Source organism: Aulonocara sp. 'chitande type north' Nkhata Bay, linkage group LG22, assembly GCF_057382095.1.
Source record: "Aulonocara sp. 'chitande type north' Nkhata Bay isolate Kocher_YH1m ecotype deep benthic linkage group LG22, A_spYH_male_GT1.1, whole genome shotgun sequence".
In the NCBI taxonomy this organism is placed as follows: Eukaryota; Metazoa; Chordata; class Actinopteri; order Cichliformes; family Cichlidae; genus Aulonocara; species Aulonocara sp. 'chitande type north' Nkhata Bay.
Genome location: NC_141364.1, coordinates 24,966,163 through 24,987,275, shown reverse-complemented (window position 1 = coordinate 24,987,275; position 21,113 = coordinate 24,966,163). Strand labels below are relative to the sequence as shown.

General features: G+C 39.7%; 1 protein-coding gene across 1 annotated transcript; it reads right to left on the bottom strand.

Annotated features, from left to right (window-relative positions):
• Positions 1-312: 312 nt before the first annotated feature.
• On the bottom strand, positions 313-19,299 carry LOC147304265 (uncharacterized). The gene is made up of 5 exons (XM_086279501.1): positions 18,972-19,299; positions 17,699-17,911; positions 17,228-17,363; positions 16,217-16,755; positions 313-394 (listed from the first exon to the last, which is right to left on the bottom strand). The coding sequence occupies exons 1-5, from the start codon at positions 19,112-19,114 to the stop codon at positions 313-315; spliced, it is 1,113 nt and encodes a 370-aa protein (XP_086135627.1). The 5' UTR covers positions 19,115-19,299.
• Between the last annotated feature and the right edge of the window lie 1,814 nt (positions 19,300-21,113).

Here is a 21,113-nt window from a genome sequence, read left to right as displayed (position 1 = left end):
TCTTCTCCAGCCACCGCAGGGCTAGTCCCTCACAGCCACGAAGCTGAGCACGAATACTAAGCTTTGTGTGTGTTTGTGTGTGTCAAAGAGAATGAAGTTTGCTACAGGGTTTTCATGCAACTGTAAAACAAATAGTTGATAGGTTCCTTTGTTCCCTGAGACTGCATTTTTACTGTGCTATGAGGTACATCTTCTATCTATAGAAACACCCCAACATACTGTAAGGTCTGCAACACCCCCGCCCTGAAGAGCCAAGATGAATGCTCCTAGAACTTTGGCACAACTCTAATAGAGTTCCAAATTAAATCACGCTCATTGATCATCCTCCCTCTTTATCTTCTTTCTCTGATTGGGTGTTCTGATCTTCTCCTTGATGTTCTGCTCATTAGCATCCCTGAAACACAGCAACAAATACCCAAATGCTGCTCACACTGCTTCAGTGTCTCCGTGCATTGATTATTGGCCTATATTTACAAATACAGAGCTTCTATATGTCATTATATTAGTAAAGACTCCTACCAGAAACTCACAGTCATGCATGCCTTCACCAGAATGTGTTCTTAAAGAATGTTAATAAATCCAGTTCTCTTGAAAATACAGCAATCGTAGTGGCATCAACCTCTTCTGCTAATATAGCATCCCATTTTCATAATAGATAAATGGACAAGTGAATAAATAGTGAATGATATGCAGACACGTATCTGTGTTTGTTTTCTGATTCTTTCCCGTGGGTGCTTTTTGGGGCACCTTAGCAGATATTTAAAAAAATCACACTCTCTAAACACGCAGTAATCTCTATAAGACACGGGGGCACAGCTCTCCAGCATGACAAGTATTCTGGATGAGGGCAAGCTGCTCCACAAATCTAACCCATAGTATTGAAAAGTGCTGAAATGTGTCATCACAGATAAATTTCAAGACCATAAGCCTATATTTGGCGGGATTCTCTGATCATTATCGTCTTATGATTCCCCCCTCACAGTATTTTATGTATTTTTAGGCAATCACAGAGAGAGTGTGACACAAACAGAATGACTAAGTAGAAGAACAGTGTGGATACGTGTGTGTATCTATGTGTGTATGTGAGTGCTTGCATTACAGAAGTGCAAAAAGATATGCCAAGTGTGGAATAATGGTTTGGCATGTGTGAAAATGAACACAGTGATTGGGATTAATGACCTTATGGAAGCCTAAAGTGGGCATAATGAGCTGGAAAAGGCATATTCTAGATAAACCCGCTGGAATGGTAATGGAACAAACTGCTGGAGTCAGGGCCCAGCGTTGAGAGATATTGACTGTAGATTTGGACCTGATGGATTTCATTGCTGCGCACCTTAGGCTGATGAAACTCCTTGATACTGCATTAGAATGAACTTTTCTTTTACTGGTCTAAGTGTTACAGTACGTTGAGCGGTATCAATCCTAAGTAGTGGTTAGTATGTACTGAGCTTGTATGTATTTGTAGTTGTACAGATAATATTCTTGTTTAAACATCCTCTAAAAATTCACACTCAGCTAAATTAGCTTGCATAAGCAGTTATTTCTTATGGAAAGTGCTAGCATTTTGATTGACAAGGAAATATTTTTTAGTGTAAGTAAAACTGTTATAACAGTTATATAATAATAAAAATACACTGACTGCAGTTCCACTCATGGCCATTTGAGGCTGGCTCCAAAAGCAAATCCCAATAGAAACCCATGTTAAAACATCACACTTCAGCTTTGTAATAAACATATTTATAGACTGCTAAGGAAAAACAAGGTTTTTGTTCTTTAGGCTCAACCTTCATAAGAACTCATTAAGTGGCGTGTTTTGTTTGAAGTGTTGGCTCCTTTTCAAGCATTAACAGAACTACATGCCATGCAGGAGTTAAAGTTGGCGAGAACAATCGACACCAACGTTCCAGCACCTTCACTAAATGAGTAATTAAGTCTGGTAGGCCCAACCACTGTGAGAGATGGCTGCCCCTTCCTGAGCCTGCTGCTCCAGAGGTTTCTTCCTGTTAAAAGGGAGTTTTTCGTTTTTCCTTCCCACTGTCACCAAGTACTCACTCACATGTGCTTGTTGGGGTTTACACTTTAAGATTGTGGCATTATACAGTGGGGCAAAAAAGTATTTAGTCAGCCACCGATTGTGCAAGTTCCCCCACCTAAAATGATGACAGAGGTCAGTAATTTGCACCAGAGGTACACTTCAACTGTGAGAGACAGAATGTGAAAAAAAAATCCATGAATCCACATGGTAGGATTTGTAAAGAATTTATTCGTAAATCAGGGTGGAAAATAAGTATTTGGTCAATAACAAAAATACAACTCAATACTTTGTAACATAACCTTTGTTGGCAATAACAGAGGTCAAAGGTTGACTATAGGTCTTTACCAGGTTTGCACACACAGTAGCTGGTATTTTGGCCCATTCCTCCATGCAGATCTTCTCGAGAGCAGTGATGTTTTGGGGCTGTCGCCGAGCAACACGGACTTTCAACTCCCGCCACAGATTTTCTATGGGGTTGAGGTCTGGAGACTGGCTAGGCCACTCCAGGACTTTCAAATGCTTCTTACGGAGCCACTCCTTTGTTGCCCGGGCGGTGTGTTTTGGATCATTGTCATGTTGGAAGACCCAGCCTCGTTTCATCTTCAAAGTTCTCACTGATGGAAGGAGGTTTTGGCTCAAAATCTCACGATACATGGCCCCATTCATTCTGTCCTTAACACGGATCAGTCGTTCTGTCCCCTTGGCAGAAAAACAGCCCCATAGCATGATGTTTCCACCCCCATGCTTCACAGTAGGTATGGTGTTCTTGGGACGCAACTCAGTATTCTTCTTCCTCCAAACACGACGAGTTGAGTTTATACCAAAAAGTTCTACTTTGGTTTCATCTGACCACATGACATTCTCCCAATCCTCTGCTGTATCATCCATGTGCTCTCTGGCAAACTTCAGACGGGCCTGGACATGCACCGGCTTCAGCAGCGGAACACGTCTGGCACTGCGGGATTTGATTCCCTGCCGTTGTAGTGTGTTACTGATGGTGACCTTTGTTACTTTGGTCCCAGCTCTCTGCAGGTCATTCACCAGGTCCCCCCGTGTGGTTCTGGGATCTTTGCTCACCGTTCTCATGATCATTTTGACCCCACGGGATGAGATCTTGCGTGGAGCCCCAGATCGAGGGAGATTATCAGTGGTCTTGTATGTCTTCCATTTTCTGATGATTGCTCCCACAGTTGATTTTTTCACACCAAGCTGCTTGCCTATTGTAGATTCACTCTTCCCAGTCTGGTGCAGGTCTACAATACTTTTCCTGGTGTCCTTCGAAAGCTCTTTGGTCTTGGCCATGGCGGAGTTTGGAGTCTGACTGTTTGAGGCTGTGGACAGGTGTCTTTTATACAGATGATGAGTTCAAACAGGTGCCATTCATACAGGTAACGAGTGGGGGACAGAAAAGCTTCTTACAGAAGACGTTACAGGTCTGTGAGAGCCAGAGATTTTCCATGTTTGAGGTGACCAAATACTTATTTTTCACCCTAATTTACAAATAAATTCTTTACAAATCCTACCATGTGAATTCATGGATTTTTTTTCACATTCTGTCTCTCACAGTTGAAGTGTACCTCTGGTGCAAATTACTGACCTCTGTCATCATTTTAAGTGGGGGAACTTGCACAATCGGTGGCTGACTAAATACTTTTTTGCCCCACTGTGTATATATATAGAATATAAACCAGCTTGAGGCCGGTGATTTTGCTATATATAAACGAATATATATGAACTGAGTTAATACATAATACTTTTGAGCCCCTGTAATGGTGACATGGTGCATGTTACTTATATTCTCAGGCATCCTGAACAGGCCACTTTTATAATACCAGCAAACATTATGGTTTCTAGTGCAATTTGGCACTTTTCCAGGGAGAGAGAAACATTTGAGATATAGAAAGATGTAAGAAAAAGAGAGCAAGAGAGGAGGATGAGAGATTATTTTCAAAAGAAAAGCCTACCCAGAAAGATCGTTTGATAACCTGGAAAACATCCTAATTTATTTTGTATGTGTGTATGTATGTATGTATGTATATATGTACGTACGTATGACTGGGATCTAAAATGTTGGCTCTATGCATATAGTGTTGATAAAGTTTTTTGCATTATTTAACGGCAGCATAAAAACCTGGTTTACTACAGTTTAGTGCAGGCTAAACTGGTTAGTTTGCAGTACTGTGCTGTGAGACTGGATTAAGGGTAGCAGGAATCAATTTAAATTTAAAGTGATGATGCTGATTAGATTCACAGGCTGAATTTTACATTTTATAATTGCTTTATACTATCAAGGGGTTGGAAATCAGCCACTACCGCTCACAAAACATCCGCTTGTATCTTCTTGGATTTCCAGTTGGCTAAATCCACAAAGAACAGGGAATCTCAGAGCAGCAGCCTCACAGGTCAGCTGATCACAGGCGATGCGCAAAGTAAAATCTACTGGAGCTAACAATGCAAATTATGATGTGATTTCTTTCCAAGTGATTCTATTCCACATGCTGCACAGCTACACCCAATCTTAGGGTTCCCCCATCTGCCAAATCCCGCTTTAACCCCTGCTGGCAAGTAGCACAGCCTGTTAGTGAAATTGTGTGTACTCTAGGTGCAAGCTTGCTAGCCTTATCTGGTAACTCAGCACTTTGGCCTCTCATCTAAATGTCTTCTTTTTTTTCCACTCTGTCCTGTGAGAGCTCACTTTTTTCGAAGAGGTCGGACCCGGCCTCTTTCTTGTTTTGCTTGTTTGGCATCTTCTGTGGATCCCACAGGTTCTGTTCATCTGTTTCTTGTCAAGGTCGGGAAAGAAAGTGGAACTTTACTATGTTGTAAAAAGTGGTGAGAGAAAAGCTAGAAGAGGGTAAAAGGAAAACTCAGAGCTGGATGCTCCTACCATTCATCTTAAAATCCTGTACTATCCTGAGCCCCTTTTTCAAAGTGCAGATATACTGTAATTATCGCATATTCTAAATTGTAAACATGTACCGCTGACTATTATCCATCCAGAAACTGATGCCTTTGTAAATGTATTTGTCAAAGAACATTAGTCCTAAATAATGTATCCTGCAGGGTTCTCTATTGAATGCAGAGTTTAAATAATGAAAAAGATGATTTAAAATCACAAATCAAATTATGTAATCTATTATTTAACGGTTCCTGTTTAGCAAGGGGCTTCCAAGTACAGACTAAATGCTAAATGTACTTTTTAAATTTACTATGAAGCACTGGCAAACAGATTTGATGGATAACATCCGAGAAGTTGACTTCTACAGAAAATCATCCTCAGCAGCTGCCCCTTGGCTTTTTTTCACTGTCATTCACCGAGTCTGGACCTTTCTTAGAGTTGCTGCCGGCTGTTGGGACAGATGTCTCTGGTTGTCACTCGGAATGGGGTTTCAGTGGGGCTTGAGAGAGCTGGAGGTGAAAAGCACCAAGGCCATCAAGTGAAGGATGTAAAAGTAGCCCACTGGGGGTATCACCTGTTCCAAATGGAATAGTGGAGAGCAAATGAGAAGGGTGGGCTGGAAGGAGAGGGGTGAAATGGAGGGTGAGGAGGATGAAATGAAGCACAGAAAAGAGCGTTTGGTGAACATGTGTCATGCACAGCTGCTGTCTTGGTGCCTGCCGGAAATGCTCGAGGCTCTAAGCCTCCACTGTGGAGACCACAGTGAGGAAGGGGTCAGGGAGGCATGCAGAAAGGGAAGTCAAAGGTTCTGTGTGGGTGAAGAAGATATGGAAGAGAGTGAGGTCATAAAGGTGTAACAAGACTGCAGGGTGATGGAAAAAATATAAAAGTACTATGTCCAGAAAAAACAAAAAGCAAAAGAGTTTTTGTCTTTATATGAGTTGAAATCACACACCTGTCCCAGCAGACTCATAGTCTTTAATAACTTTTGCTCATTCATGTCCGCCAGCAGTATCACTCCATGTGGACCGGGTCTGCAGATTTATGAGGCCAGGTTGGTGAGTGGTACGGGAGATGAGTCAGGGAATGAGCAGAAGATGATTTGGGTAAAGCTTCTGTTGCTCTCCCAAAGGTCCTCCTGATCATCACAGTTCCCCTGTAGAGACTATGAGTCAGCTCAGTGCTTCTTTGATCCTGTCACATGCTCATCGTGTCACACAGAGAGGGACGTGGGCACCAGGGTAGAACACACACGCACACACTCGTGCACTGAGTACCCACACAGTTCCTCTGGTAAAATATGATCTTTGCTGACATTTAGGTCTGTTGTCATCACTCTAGTGGTTGTGTCATGTTGGCAAATAGCTTTGAATTCGTGTGTGTGTGTATGTGTGTGTGTGTCTGTCTGTGTGCACGCTCATGAGAGTAGGTAGGTGTTTTTGCGCCGTATGTCTTACTGTGTTGGTAAATGACCCTTGGAGATCTCCGGGACCTGATTCTGCTCCACATGAGAAAAAGGCATCCTGTAATTCTTACAGATAGATCTCCTCATTCTTAGTGATGTAACATTTTCGGTATTCTTTGTGAATACAAAGGGTTTTGATACCTAATTGATACCAAATTTTCAAACAAACTTGGAGTAACCCTTAAAGGTTACGCTATGTGACCGTCTGCGGTAATGTATAATGACTTGAAAGAAATATAACAGGAATAACTTCTCAGCCTCAGGTTTCCAGCTGTCCGTGTCCATGTCCGCAGCCAAGTGGCTTAAGACAAAAAAAGCAGGTATAGCCTTTTAATGAGAAGTTGGGCTGCAAGGAGGCTGTATGAAGGCTGAAACTGCTTGAGTAGTGCACCCCATATGAGATTTCCAAGTTGGAGTCTCGAAAGGGCAGAAACTTTATCATCAGCTGATGTGGGCTGAACCAGGCTTGCTTGCTGAGCTGAAGCCTACTTGAAGTTGTGCTATACTCAGTTGTTATAAGCAAATTTCCTTTGGACAGAAGTGTAGCAGAAAATTAATAAACTCTTGAGGGCCATCCACACAGAAAGCAATTTGCAGTGATGTGGCAACTGGAGTCCACAGAAAGTCAATGACATGTGACGACTTCAAGCAATGACAGGTGAAGCGAGCGTGTTCCGAGTTGAACTTTTCTCAGCCTCGAGGCGAGTGACTGGAATGACTCCCAATGAGATTGAACAATACTACTGATTGGAAGATGACAGGGTAGTAAATACATTAGAGAACTGCCTTGTGTGGACACTCCTTCAGTACTATGAAGAGCAATTCTTCAAAACATTCACCTCACATAGCCAAATCTGTAAAACTGCCAAAGGAAGCTTAAAAAAAGACAGAAAAATAGCTTAAGAACAGAAAATACCTTCACAGGGTTTATCTTTTTCATTTTATGAGAGAAATACTGATAGAAATTTCTTTCTGAAAATGGATTGCACATCCAAAACTAAGTAATGCTAAGTAAGTATGCTGGTCAGCCCTGATCTTCTGTCAGTGTCCTTCTCCCAGGTGTTGTAGAATCCATGTCAACACACATTGTTCTTTCTTTGCTTCTTTTCTTCAGTACCTCACCTCACCAGGTCCTTGATGCCAACCCACAGACAAGTGAAACTGAGCAGTTTGGAACATGAGGGTATTCTGTGTGTACGTGTGTGTGTGTATGCCTGGATGTGTATGTGTGTGTGTGTGTGTTGACCCACTTTCACACAGGGAGAGAGACCGAGAGAGGTAGAGCTGTGAAAGTTCTTCCCCCTTCCTTCCTTTTCTCTACCTCCGCTGACTCTCCCTCGCTGCCCCGGCATCCAAGGGATGCAGCGGTGACTATGGCAACACTGCAGCAGTGAGCAGATCAGACTCCTTACTCTTGCGCCGTTTTTTTTTCTTCCTTTCCTTTCTGTCTTCTTACACTTTTTTTTTCTCACTCCTGTTTGTCAGCTCAAGGCTGTGTCACGGGTCTGCATCTAGATGTTGTCTTTATAATTACAAAGATCCCTATCTTCTGATTTATTTAGTATGCCTGCACTGGGACTTTGCTCAGCAGTAAGCCTCTAATTTAGCCTAATTTGCATTAGGCTTTTTATTTCCTACATTTTTTTTTTCCAGTGCGGTGGATATTCAAAAGGCTGACGTAAATACGACATAAAGTTCAACTTCAACACGTACAAATTGTTGTAGGAGACAAAACTCTGAGGTTGCATCCCACTTCACTCGCAGTGTGAGAAAGAATGCGGGTTGATTGCCACTGCAAAAGGTTTTTTCAGGGGGGGGAAATCATGAGGATGCTGTCCTGAACAACCTGTTGTCGCAGAGGGATGATGTCGTGCTGCTGACTCTTGCTCGGCCCACTTGTGATTCCTAGATAACACCGCATCTGAGACTATTCTCTCCTGTGTTTCGTGTGTGTGTGTTGTGTGTGAGTGTGTCTGTGTGCCTACCATCTCATTGGCACAGCAAAGCCACCCCTGCCCAGCAGTTTGAAGCTGAGGACTCCTGGCAAAGACAGAAGGGCTTTTGGGACCTGCAACCGTATGAATTTTTCATTCACTTGCCTCTGCCAACTCTCGCCCCTCTTTCTCTCCCTTTATCTCGGTCTCACTAGGCTGCTCCCTCTCTCACTGACAAGTATTGTCTCTTGCTCAGTCTCCAATAGCACACCTGGTACCTGCGCAAGCGGAGAGAGTAAACACAAAAGCAACCCCCACGCTACCCCCACAGCCCTGATGAAACACTCCCTCAAACGCACCGTGTAGCCTGCAGATGGAGTAAATGGCTCCTAGACCACGGTGGCTGGTATTCTACATTCCCATGTTTTGTTTTTTTTAAATCTCCCTCCTCCTTCTCAGGGTCCCTGAGGCTGGGTATGTAGAGAGAGGGCAGATGAATGGAAAGGAATCCATTCTGCAGGGCAGTGTTAGCAAAAACAAGGGAAAAAAATACACGAGAATGTGAATGAATTCACACTGGAATTGCACTGAAGGCACTACAGAAAAGAGTAAGCACTGCATCGGCAAACGCACAACCTATCCTAGCCGGTAGCCGCAAATCTCATCCCTCTGCGTAGCACTTTGTGTAGTCATTGGAGGGGTGCTGGCAAATATTTAGAAGCGAGATGACATCCACTGTGCGATTAAGTCCTTTCTGCGCTAAGCTGCCCTGACGAGATGGCAGATGAAAGAGTAAACAAGGATTTTTTTTTTCCACTTTTTGTCATCTTCCTTATGCGTCACTTCTGCATCCGTGCACACACAACAGACAAAAACAATGACTGCGCGAGACAACCTGACATGTCCTTTTCATGGGCCAGAAAATAGAGCTGTCAAGTGGCGGTGGCACAGACAAGCCACTGAATCTGGATGGATTCCTCAAGCAAAATTGACTTTCCGAAAGCAGTTGAACCCACAGGCCATGACATTTTAGATCTCAGCTCCAGAGACATTTAAGATCTCAGTGGGTGACATGTTACCTTTGCCCATTGTCTGTGCTTGAATCTATATGGCTTGGCAGGTCCCGGAGATACAGGTAATGCCCAACATGCAACGATCCTGTGTTATGTTAGTGTGGAACATGTGTGAGATGGGCACTTCTGTGGAGCTCCCAAGACTCGTCTTTGCGTGAGTCTTGGGAGAAGCGGTTGCCTTCACATGCTCAGTGCATTCTTTAAAAAGTTAGGAGTTTCCCTTGATCAATTATTGATCAAAGCCATTTACAAAACACTGCCAAAAGTCACGAGTGTGTACTGTGATTCATGGTGTTCATGTGTATGAAAGTGTGTTTCTGACTATGCGGCACTGAAAGAGAAAACAGAGGGGCATGGAGAGAGGGAAAGGATGAAGCAACAAAGGTATAAATGAGGAAAATAGGGATGGGGAGCACATGTGCATGTGGCTTCACAGCGAAAATGAGATGTGTTTTACCTGTTTCGTGATATGCTCTGTGGGGAGAGGGATTCCAAAGGCTCCTTTGGAAAAATGACACAGAATTTGTCACATGCTCTACGGTGTACAAGTATGATATATTACATTCAAATCAGAACACGTTCCTATATCCCAGTAAATCACAATGGATGCTGTCAGACTGTCACACAGGATTTGTTCTATTATTAAGTGACTAGGGAGCAGATCCAAGTCCTGTAAATCATGCTGCAGAGAAAATCTGAAATTATACCCTTTTAAATACAGGTGGTACGAGTCAAATTTGTAGGAGACAAGGCTGGACTGGGACAAAAAATCGGCCCGGGCATTTTGACTAGAGACCGGCCCACCAGGATAAAGATTGAAAATGTGACGTCATTCAGGGGTAAAACCACAAAGGATTCTGGGAATTTGTGGCAAGAGGTACTAGCGCACGCAGGCTTTCAATTGAACTCAGTTACACAGCGATAAAGAGAAACCCAAAAAATGGCAAGAAGCTGTTGTATTATTAACTGCAATAGCATGGCAGCCACGGGAAGCCGACGGGTAAAGAGATCGTTTTTTTTTTTTTATCGGATTATGTCGTTGAAGAGAAATTTTTTAAGCCATGTTTCCGAAGTAAAAGCTGACGGATGGTCTGGATATACCAAATATAACGTCTCAGAACACTCCAGCTCACAGGTTAGTCTGCTCCAAGCATTCCCACAAAGGTCAGAGTTTTGTAGTAGTTAATGCGTCATTTTTCTTAACATAATTGGTGAAATAGGTTACAAGCAAGTCTGGCGCTGAACAGAAATTGTCGCGCTATGCTCCTTTGTTTATTGTGCATAAATAGTGAATTGTCCTGACACAATATTGTGTTTCGCTTCTGTTATTACCATGGTACATTGACAAAAACATATACTTTTATTCACAGGATAAAACAGTTGTTTTGTATCACTAATTGTCCAGTGCGATTACAACATACAATATTATTGTCACTGCTACATTTCTGTAACGCGAACCAGAAATTATTTCCACTACTAATTAATTACCGTTGAGCTCAAAGGTTATATTAATAAACTGTTAACGAATGTGTATTTATGACGACGATTTGTGAGACTGGTAAACTTACCTTTGTTCGTACGATGGTCTTTCGTTCTACACGGTGCATTTCAAGGTCCTGTACCCATCCGTCGGTAAACTGTACCTGGGCTTGTTGCAGTGACCTGAAGTTACTAAACTTCATGAGTGTGTGCACTCACTCCAAGAACCGTATAATTATAAATATGAGCGTGGTGAAAATTGGGCAGCACGCTAACGTCTTTTGTCCACTCTGTGTGCTCGTAAGGGTCTAACCCTTTCACTCTGATTTTTCCTCGTATCTTTTCTTTGTCTTTTCGTCGAGTCTGTCTTTGACCGGCATTGTTCTCCTTTTGTTTTGTACATTCCTTTTTTGTGCGGCAAAGAAAAAACAAGAAGGTATTGGAACCGGAGAATGAACGTTTTGCGGTGCTGCAAATTCTTGCATTTGATGCGGTACTTGGATTGTTTTGCCAAGAGTTCCCGGCATGCAATGCGCGAAAATCACGTGATTGCTAAACAAGGGGGAGGCACCCTCCCCCTTGTTTAGCAATTACGGCCTCCTCGGCTGTAATTGGTCCAGCCCATAGTCGATCATGACCAATTGGCCAATCCAACACCTTTCATTATATATACCCTTCCTAAAAAAAAATTAAAAAAATCCATCGGCCCATAAAAACAAAAAATCGCCAGCGGCCCACCAGGCAAATGCCCGGTATGCCCGATGGCCAGTCCAGCTATGGTAGGAGATGTTACTTTCAATCAAGATGACTTGCCAGTTTAAAAGTTGCAGGATGCCACAGGTTGGACTTAAGCTGCAAGTATGCATGAGAACGAAACACCAGGCAGGATGAACCTTATGAAAGAAGATACGTGATTTCATCTAAATAATGAATCAGTCTCACTCATTGTCACATTTATTTTTTATTTAGGCATCAGTGCATTTTGTCCCAGGCCTCAGACTGCTGGTACCGTAGCTCTGCTTTTGAATGAAATTACTGTTTATTGGATTTGAATACATGGCATTATTGGAACTTCTCATTGCAGCCAAGCCTGCTGTCTGTGTTTTTCTTGTTTGTTTGTTTTTAATTTCTTATCTTGTCATAATAATTAAAAGGCAGGAATTAAAAAAAAAATGTGTGTAGCCTTAATGCATTTAATCATTTTTTTCAGTGCTGTTTTTTGTACACTTCCTGATCAGCCTACAAGACTCAGTAAAACAGCAGCATGACAGTGGATGAGCATTGACTGTGACATGGTGCAGATTACAAAACTGTTCTGTCTTTTCATTAATAAAGGCTTATACAATGTCAGCCTTTCATTTTCCATTATTTTACCACTTTCTGTTACATTTATATTGGCGTAATTATGTAGCTTGCTAAGAAAAATGTTGTTTTTTTTAAAGTACTACCTTAAACGTTACAGTGTGTGTAGTCTCACAGCTAGATTGCTGTCAGCTGAGTTCTGTTTTCTTACTCTTCCCAGTTAAAATGCATTATGTACTATGGTGGTTGCTGAAGGAAAACATATCATAATCAGCTAAGAGAGAGCAAAAACATGGCATATTTCAACTACTGTTTGTGCAAAAAAAAAAAAAACAAGAAAAAAAAAACCCTTCAGTTGATCCAAAATGCTATTATGACATAACTGATAGGAACTAGAAAGACAGAGTATATATATCTCATACTGTCTCCTCTTCACTGGCCAAAATCCATCTCATTACATATAGGTCTTGAATTTTCAGACTGCGTCTTATCTTATAGACCTTACAGAACCATATCACCCCAATACAGAATTTTAATTATTTTAATAATTCTATTTATTTCAAAGTAGAATGAGAAGCTGAGCCTTCAGCTTGCATGTCCACCTTCAGTGGAATCGGCCCTTGTAATGTAAATGTAATGTGTTCATTACAAGATCACGTTTTGAAAGAGTTTCATCATTTCAGTCTGGGGTTGAAAAATATAGTTCAGCGTTTGTTTGTGTTTTAAACTTAAAGTACTTGAAAAACCTTCAGACTTGGCAACTTAGCCAAGCCCACATCTGGCCTATTAACCAATAACTGATCACAGCAGAAAAGAGCATTGCTCTGGCTCATCCAGTCTGGCACCAGCTTAAGCTAATCTACCCTTACAGTTGTCAGGCCCGAGGAGGAATCATAGCAGAGTTTAGTTAATAGCAACATACCTACATGTTAGCCACAAGTAGATTAAATGTTAACTGTTTAACCATAAACCTTGTTTTTGCTGGTATAGCATTATCAAATAAAACCAGAAATGCCCTATTGTTGTCTATAAGGTTATATAGTCTGCTGTATTTCACTACAGGGAACTTTATATACTTTTGAAAACTACTTTTTGGGGATTTTGTTATTTTTTTCATGGTGACTGCTCACTGTCATGGTTGTGTGCTCCAGAAAACAGCATCCCTCCTTCTGACTATCCTAGAGGACCTGGCCAGACACACACTGCCCAAGAGACAGGCTGCCATTTTCATAAAATTAAAAATGCAACCTCAGAGAATAATCTGCATGCACTGGTTGTGAAATACAGTATCTTTGTAGACATGTTAACTGCAAGACTAGGTTACAATGGATGCAGAAATTTCTATGCTAACATATGCAACTCTGTAACTGCAAATCTTGCAGTAAAAAAAAGTGCAGCATGCTGGCATTTGTTAATTGTCCAGTTTAAGCATTCCTGTTTTATATGCTTTGTATCTTTTTTTCAGTCTGTAATTGCACATTTTTTGCTCTGACCAGTATTATACTACAGCATAATGGCAGTATGGTGTGTATGCATATAGATCGGAATACTTAAAAATATTACAGTATCTATTTTCATTGTAGACTATGAGGGGCCGTACAAGCCAAAATTCATACTTTGACTCTCACATACATATATTCTTCTTTCACACACATATATTTTCACTCTCACATACATATATTCTTCTTTCATGCACATATACTTTCACTCTCACATACATATATTCTTCTTTCATGCACATGTATTGTCACTCTCACATACATATATTCTTCTTTCACACACATATACTTTCACTCTCACATACATATATTCTTCTTTCACACACATATATTTTCACTCTCACATACATATATTCTTCTTTCATGCACATATACTTTCACTCTCACATACATATATTCTTCTTTCATGCACATATACTTTCACTCTCACATACATATATTCTTCTTTCATGCACATATACTTTCACTCTCACATACATATATTCTTCTTTCATGCACATATACTTTCACTCTCACATACATATATTCTTCTTTCATGCACATATACTTTCACTCTCACATACATATATTCTTCTTTCACACACATATACTTTCACTCTCACATACATATATTCTTCTTTCATGCACATGTATTGTCACTCTCACATACATATATTTTCACTCTCACATACATATATTGTCATCTCGCACACCTTTATTCTTAATTCATATCCATGTATATTCACTCTCACATAAATCCATTAATCTTCCTTTCACACACATGTATTCTATTTTTCTTAATGCTACATATTTTTATGTTGACATATATTTATTCTCCTTGCAGGTGCAGCCCTTTCTAGTCATACATATATATACATACCCTTTACCTTTCAACACATATATATTTGTACTCCTATACTCATATACACATACAATCCCAGTGTTTATCCTTTACCCTTGCATACATACACTCTGACATTCACATCTGCATTTCCTAACACAGGAAGTTAATCCTTTAAGCAGGAAGTTATTCTTAAACCAGGAAATGTAATACACTTGGAGAACTTACTTGACATACCCAGACCTAAACCAGAAGAACCAAGCAATGAAGCTGTTCAAAGTTGTCCTGCTTTCTTTGCTAGTATTGCAGTTAATTTGTCGAGTAAGTAGTAATGAAAATGACATTAGAACTTTTTTAAATAATGTATTAGAATGTTTGGAACAAATTCAAAGAGAAGCTACAGATTCTTTTGTTCGTCAGAGGCTCCATAGAGAACTTGGTGATCACATTCAAACCTTATCTGGAATTTTGTCCATCTCAAGATTTGTTGACGATGCAAGAAATAGAGAAGCAGTGAATACATTACAGTCCTTAAATGGATGGCTAATTTTTTTACTGACTGCTTATGAAACCAGACAAGGAACTACATCTGAGAACAGACTTGTCTTGCTACCTCCACCTCTCATGACTTGCTCTCAAGGTCGACCGCGATACAGCATTTCAAGAGAGCAAATATCTCATTTAGTATCTCTTGGAATGAACTGGCAAAGCATTGCAACATGCTTAGGGGTTAGCTCCCGTACTCTGTACAGGCACAGAGAGGACCTTGGCATTGAGCCACTGACTTATGCAACATTATCCGATGAAAACCTGAACAGGGTTGTTAGGGAAATCCTTCAGTATACCACAAATGCAGGTGAACGATATGTGCATGGCAGCTTGAGATCACGTGGGTTACGAATCCAAAGGTGGCGTGTAAGACAAAGTCTACAAGAAATTGAGCCCTTTGGACGTTCCCTCAGAAGACGCAATGCAATACGTCGACGACTGTACAGTGTTCCTTTCCCCAATCAGTTATGGTGAGAAAATTCTAACAGAAAAACAGTCCTGATTCTAAGTCTATAGCGAAATGGATTATCTAAAGCAAAATAACTCATTGTTTTATTTACTCAAACGTGTGCATATCCTTGACCATGTCATAGTTTCCCCATACATAACTTCTACTTATTTCATTTTTCTATAGGCATATAGATGGAAACCACAAACTTGTGAGATGGAGGATGGTGTTCCATGGCTGTGTGGATGGTTTCAGTAGAACCATCATCTACCTTGCGTGTTTAGATAACAACAGGGCATCAAGTGTTTTGTCACTGTTCATGGTTGGTGTTCAGAACTTTGGAATGCCATCCAGCGTGAGATGTGATCATGGACTAGAAAACACTGGTGTTTTGGAGAACTAGAAAGCACTAGAGCAAAGAAAAATAGTTTCAATGCACAATAAGTAAATTTCATTTCATTGTCAGATAGGCTGTTAAAAATTCGCTGCCTATTTCAAATAAAATAAAATTTGCCAGCAATACAGCATTATCATTTGACTCTGTAGACATTATTCAAAAAACTGTTTTGTTAACAGCAAATATAAATATCATATATGCATATAAATATCTGAGGATGGATTACACTCCTTCACAACACTGGTTACAGTATTGGATTGCAACAAATATGGTGTGTTTAATTGGCTACTGTAAAACATTTGTATTTGAAACTAACCTTTCGCTCTGCAGGCTTGCTAGTATAGCCTGGTTAAGTTCCTCATCATCAGAAGACATGTCAGATGGTGGAGTCATGATTGAAAGGTAGTTATCGTAGTTTACAGATTGACTGTGTGTTGATGTAGAGGGTAATGCTGAACAATGATTCTCTGGATTCCTGGTCTGGTAGGGTGAGCTTGAGGTATTTCGGCACGTCAGGACCAGAACTGGATCACTTAAAGATGCAGATGATGAGGTAGAAGGCTGACTAGTGGAAGGGTAGATTTCCAATGAAGACACTGGTAACTGGCTGAAGGAAATGTTTGTTGAAGCGCTGCTGTACTTGTGTGAGATACTACTTTCATGGGTCAAGGCAGGAGTTTCCGTTAATAATGTTCCATTACAAACTGATGAGGCAGGAGATTGCGTCGGAGCAGAGATTGGTTGGAAGGCAGCTGTTGAACTGGCAAAACTGTCTGAAGATGATGAGCGCAGCTGCCTTGATGAAACAGGGTTTTCTTCACAGTTTTCCTCACTGCTGTAGCTTGTAATATCATCCTTAGAAATAAAATAATAATTATAATAATTCACATATATTGAATTTGAACATTAAATACCATATATCCAACCTCTTCTGCTTATTCTTATCAGAGGTGGGGTGGTTGGAGCCTATCCCAGCTACCATAGGGTGAGAAATTTCAAGAGTTAATAGATCTTTCTCACAATTACTTTTACATACTAGGCAGACAAAATTGTAACACATCTCCTGAACAGCAGTAGTCTTACGTTCTATAATTCACAAACAGTCCAACAGAGCAGCTGTAAATTTAGTCAATACCAGAGCTTAGGATTAACATTTTAAAAAAGGAACATTAACTTGGTACTATTCTATCCAACTACAAAAGGTGAAAGGCAAGTTTAAAAAGAACAGACATGAGAAAGTTCAAAGGTTGTTTATGCACCAATTTCTGGTCTTCATATTATTACTGTACAGTGCTATGTAGATTCATTCAAAAGTCAAATAACGTACCAAAATTGGTTTTGATGGTCTGATGTATAGGGCTTTCGATTTATAAATTTTATGTATGAGATTTGCATCCAGCTCCTGTCCTGCTCGCAGTTTGGGCGCAATCAGTCTGTTGCCACAAGCCATCAGAAACTCCAGGCTGGAAAACAGTTACAGTAAGTTGTAAAATGTTTAAAATCCAAAACAGCAAAAATGTTCCAATAACTTTTTTAGAGCTAATCTTGTTTTCCTCTTTGAATCAGACTGAAACCAGTAGTAACAGAAGTAAACTTTATACAAATGTCAAAAAAGTATGCCAAAAATGGAGTGTTCAAGAAAGGATAACTGATTTGGTTCTTTTATTTTAGTTTACTGATTCATGTCTACCTGTTCTCTGACTTAAATCGTTATGTAAAGCTTTGAAATGCCTAGATATCGAAAAGACTACTGACAAAAGCTGTGTTGCATTAGGTTTCGACTGCTAGCACAACCTACCTTACATCAATAGAAAGTTTATCTCCAAAGGCGTCCCTTATTTGTTCAGAGACAGTTTTCTGGTCCCAGGATTTTTGGAATTCAAATCCATTCAATATATGCCCTTGTTCATGTAAATGTTGTTTTGTGCGATGCTTGACAACAACACTGCTTGATGGCCGTGGAAGAAGGATGACATCTTTGTTGAAAGTATCATGATAATGTGTCTTGGCCCTATAAAACAAAACAGAAACTATATTCAGATTTATGTATCTTTTGTTTTATTTACCTATACTTAGACACTATCAGTTCCTTAAGAAAGTTGCTAATGTCACTTGGTAGTGACCAGCTTACACGTTAAACTGTTGCTAAGCTTTTATGAATAAAATAAAATGTTACACAGTTTATATAAAAAAAAAACAGTATCGCAGCTAGCCATTTAGCCCACTTGAATATGTTTAAAGTTGCTTGTGCATGTAAGAGTTGAGTATAATAGCAAACACAAATAACAGAAACATAATTTGAAAGAAAAAAAATGCATAAAGTAATAGCATGCCTATAAATTGCCTTTGAAAAAAAATGGAAAATGTACGTAAAATAGAAAATGTTTTGGGGTTTGACCATTTTAATTCACTGACGCTTGAATTAAATAAATAAATAAATAAATAAATAAATATATAGTACAATGCATAAGGATTTTTTTTACTGCTCTACAAAGAGGCATACAAAGAAACATTTGCTATTACTTTTTACTTTGACTAAAGAACAAAAAAGACACCGATCATATTTCTTTTTTTCTTATTTCATACACTGTAGAAACTGGACTGAAGGCATGACTTGGCATCCATGTTTATCTACCTTTACAGTGGTACAGATATTGATCCACTCACAACACAGAGTTGGATTGATGTCTTCTAGCAAGATTAAAATTCTACCCCAAAAAATAAATAAATAAATAAATAAATACAAAACTAAACAAAAACAACAAGAAAATTAACCCAACCTTTTATTTAGCAGGCTAATGTAGCTACCACCTCCCACATTAATAAAGAAGATTTAATAAAGTAATCTTAAAGTAAGCATCAACTTACACTCGGGTCACAAGTACAAACAGCCACTAATATTGAAATAAATGCCACGGTCTTTACTGTTTTTAATGTGGATGCTGCTGAATAAATTAGCTAGGGCTAAAAATTTATAAGGGTAAAAAAGTGCGTTGCTAAATCAGCAAAGCACATTTCGTATTTTGTATTTCGCAGTTGTATAGTTAAGTGGCAAACTGTTTTGTTCTTACCTTTTCCTTGATCTGCAGTTCCAGTTGCCAAAGTGTTTTTGGGTCTGATATCGCAAAGACTGCCCCACTCCAGTCGAACTCCGTGTAGCTACTTGACTCGTTGAAGATACCCGGGTGTTAGCTGGTCTAAAAAGTTCCCTCATCTCACTTTCCACCGTGCTGTGGGTAACACTGGGTGCAGTTGAGCCCGTCCCATCTCGATCAAGTGACGAGGACAACGATGTGACCGTTTCAGGAGATGATAAAATATTTCTTAACAACCCGACAGCTTGCTGAAGAACTCGAGTTTCTTCTCCCCCCCTCCATGCTGTCAGACACTTGAAAGTGACCCGCGCGTGCTTCTCAGCCAATCACAGCGGTACAGACACCCAGCCTTCCGTTTCCATTAAACTCCTTCCGTTTCCACTATACTCTTTCATTCACATACATTATTCTCTTGCATACATATATTTTCTTCAGATATGTATGCATTCTCTTCTTACATACATATATTATTTGTAAGATTAAATGCATTTTGAATGCATGTAAATGAGAGCAAAATGTAGGAATGCATAAATGAAAATGCATGTATGTTAGAGTGCAAATGTGTAAATATGTAGATTAAAATACATGTATAAGAGAGCATAATATTGCAATGTGTGTGTTAAATATGTGTAAACATGAGAATAAAAATATCTAAATATAAAAATTAAAATAAAACTACGTGAGAGTGAAAGTATATGTATGTGAAAGAAGAATATATGTGTGTGAGAGTGAAAATATATGTGTGTGAAAGAAGAATGTATGTGTGTGAGAATGAAAATATATGTGTGTGAAAGAAGAATGTATGTGTGTGAGAGTGAAAATATATGTGTGTGGAAGAAGAATGTATGTGTGTGAGAGTGAAAATATATGTGTGTGGAAGAAGAATGTATGTGTGTGAGAGTGAAAATATATGTGTGTGGAAGAAGAATGTATGTGTGTGAGAGTGAAAATATATGTGTGTGAGAGTGAAAATATATGTGTGTGAGAGTGAAAATATATGTGTGTGAGAGTGAAAATATGTGTGTGAGAGTGAAAATATGTGTGTGGAAGAAGAATGTATGTGTGTGAGAGTGAAAATATATGTGTGTGAGAGTGAAAATATATGTGTGTGGAAGAAGAATGTATGTGTGTGAGAGTGAAAGAATAAATTTTGGCTTGTACGGCCCCTCATAGTAGACACACATGTCAGTCTGCGCTATCATGTGCTATTAGTATGGCTGTCAAGAAATTAAAACTGTAATTGTGATTGATCGCATCACGTTGTGCAGAAATTTATCGCGCAATTGCAATTATTCAGGGAATAATCACTGCTGTCACACTGCTACATTGATGGCTCCTGTATGGTGTGCTGGACACTATGTGTACTTACTTTGCTTTCACTGTTTAGCTGTTTTGCTACATCCATAAAATAATAGGCACATACCTCTTCATGCTGTCCCTCCTTTATTTTCATGAGTGTCAAAGCATGTAATTGCAGTTCCCACTGTCTGTAATGGGCTGTAACCCACACTAACTACTGTATGATGTTTTGCCCTCTCTGCCCTAATGATGACTGTGGCTCTTGCATGCAACTCATAAGCTGAGTCATTGACTTTCATCCAAAGTATGTCACACATACCTACCAGTACAAAGTGGCCACCCATTGGCAGCGGCAGCAGCCATAATTGATATTATTAAATCAAATCATAACATACAAAGTATATAACAAAATGTCTTCTTTATTTCAGTGATGATTTTTCTTGCATATTCCATTTAATAACTGACAATTAGGATTAATGTAACTAATTATATGTCATTACATGGTTAAGATTTCCAGCACTTCCAGATTTTGCTTATCTGATGCTTTAGAAAAATAGTAACATAGAAACATTGCATTGATTGTTTTTCAGTCAACACTATTGAGGTTTGTAACATATTACCAGGGCTGCAGTTGAATAGTTTTTCTTAGGGGTGTACGTCTCTGAAAGAGGTGATACGTTAAGAAGGCATACTAAGAGCTGACTGAATTCTCTGAATACTAAGCAAAGCTTCAGTGCTTACTTTATCTCCTTTAGCATAGTACATAGTGGAATATCCTTTATGTCACGTAGTTGTTTTTCTTTTCTGAAGCAATTTGTA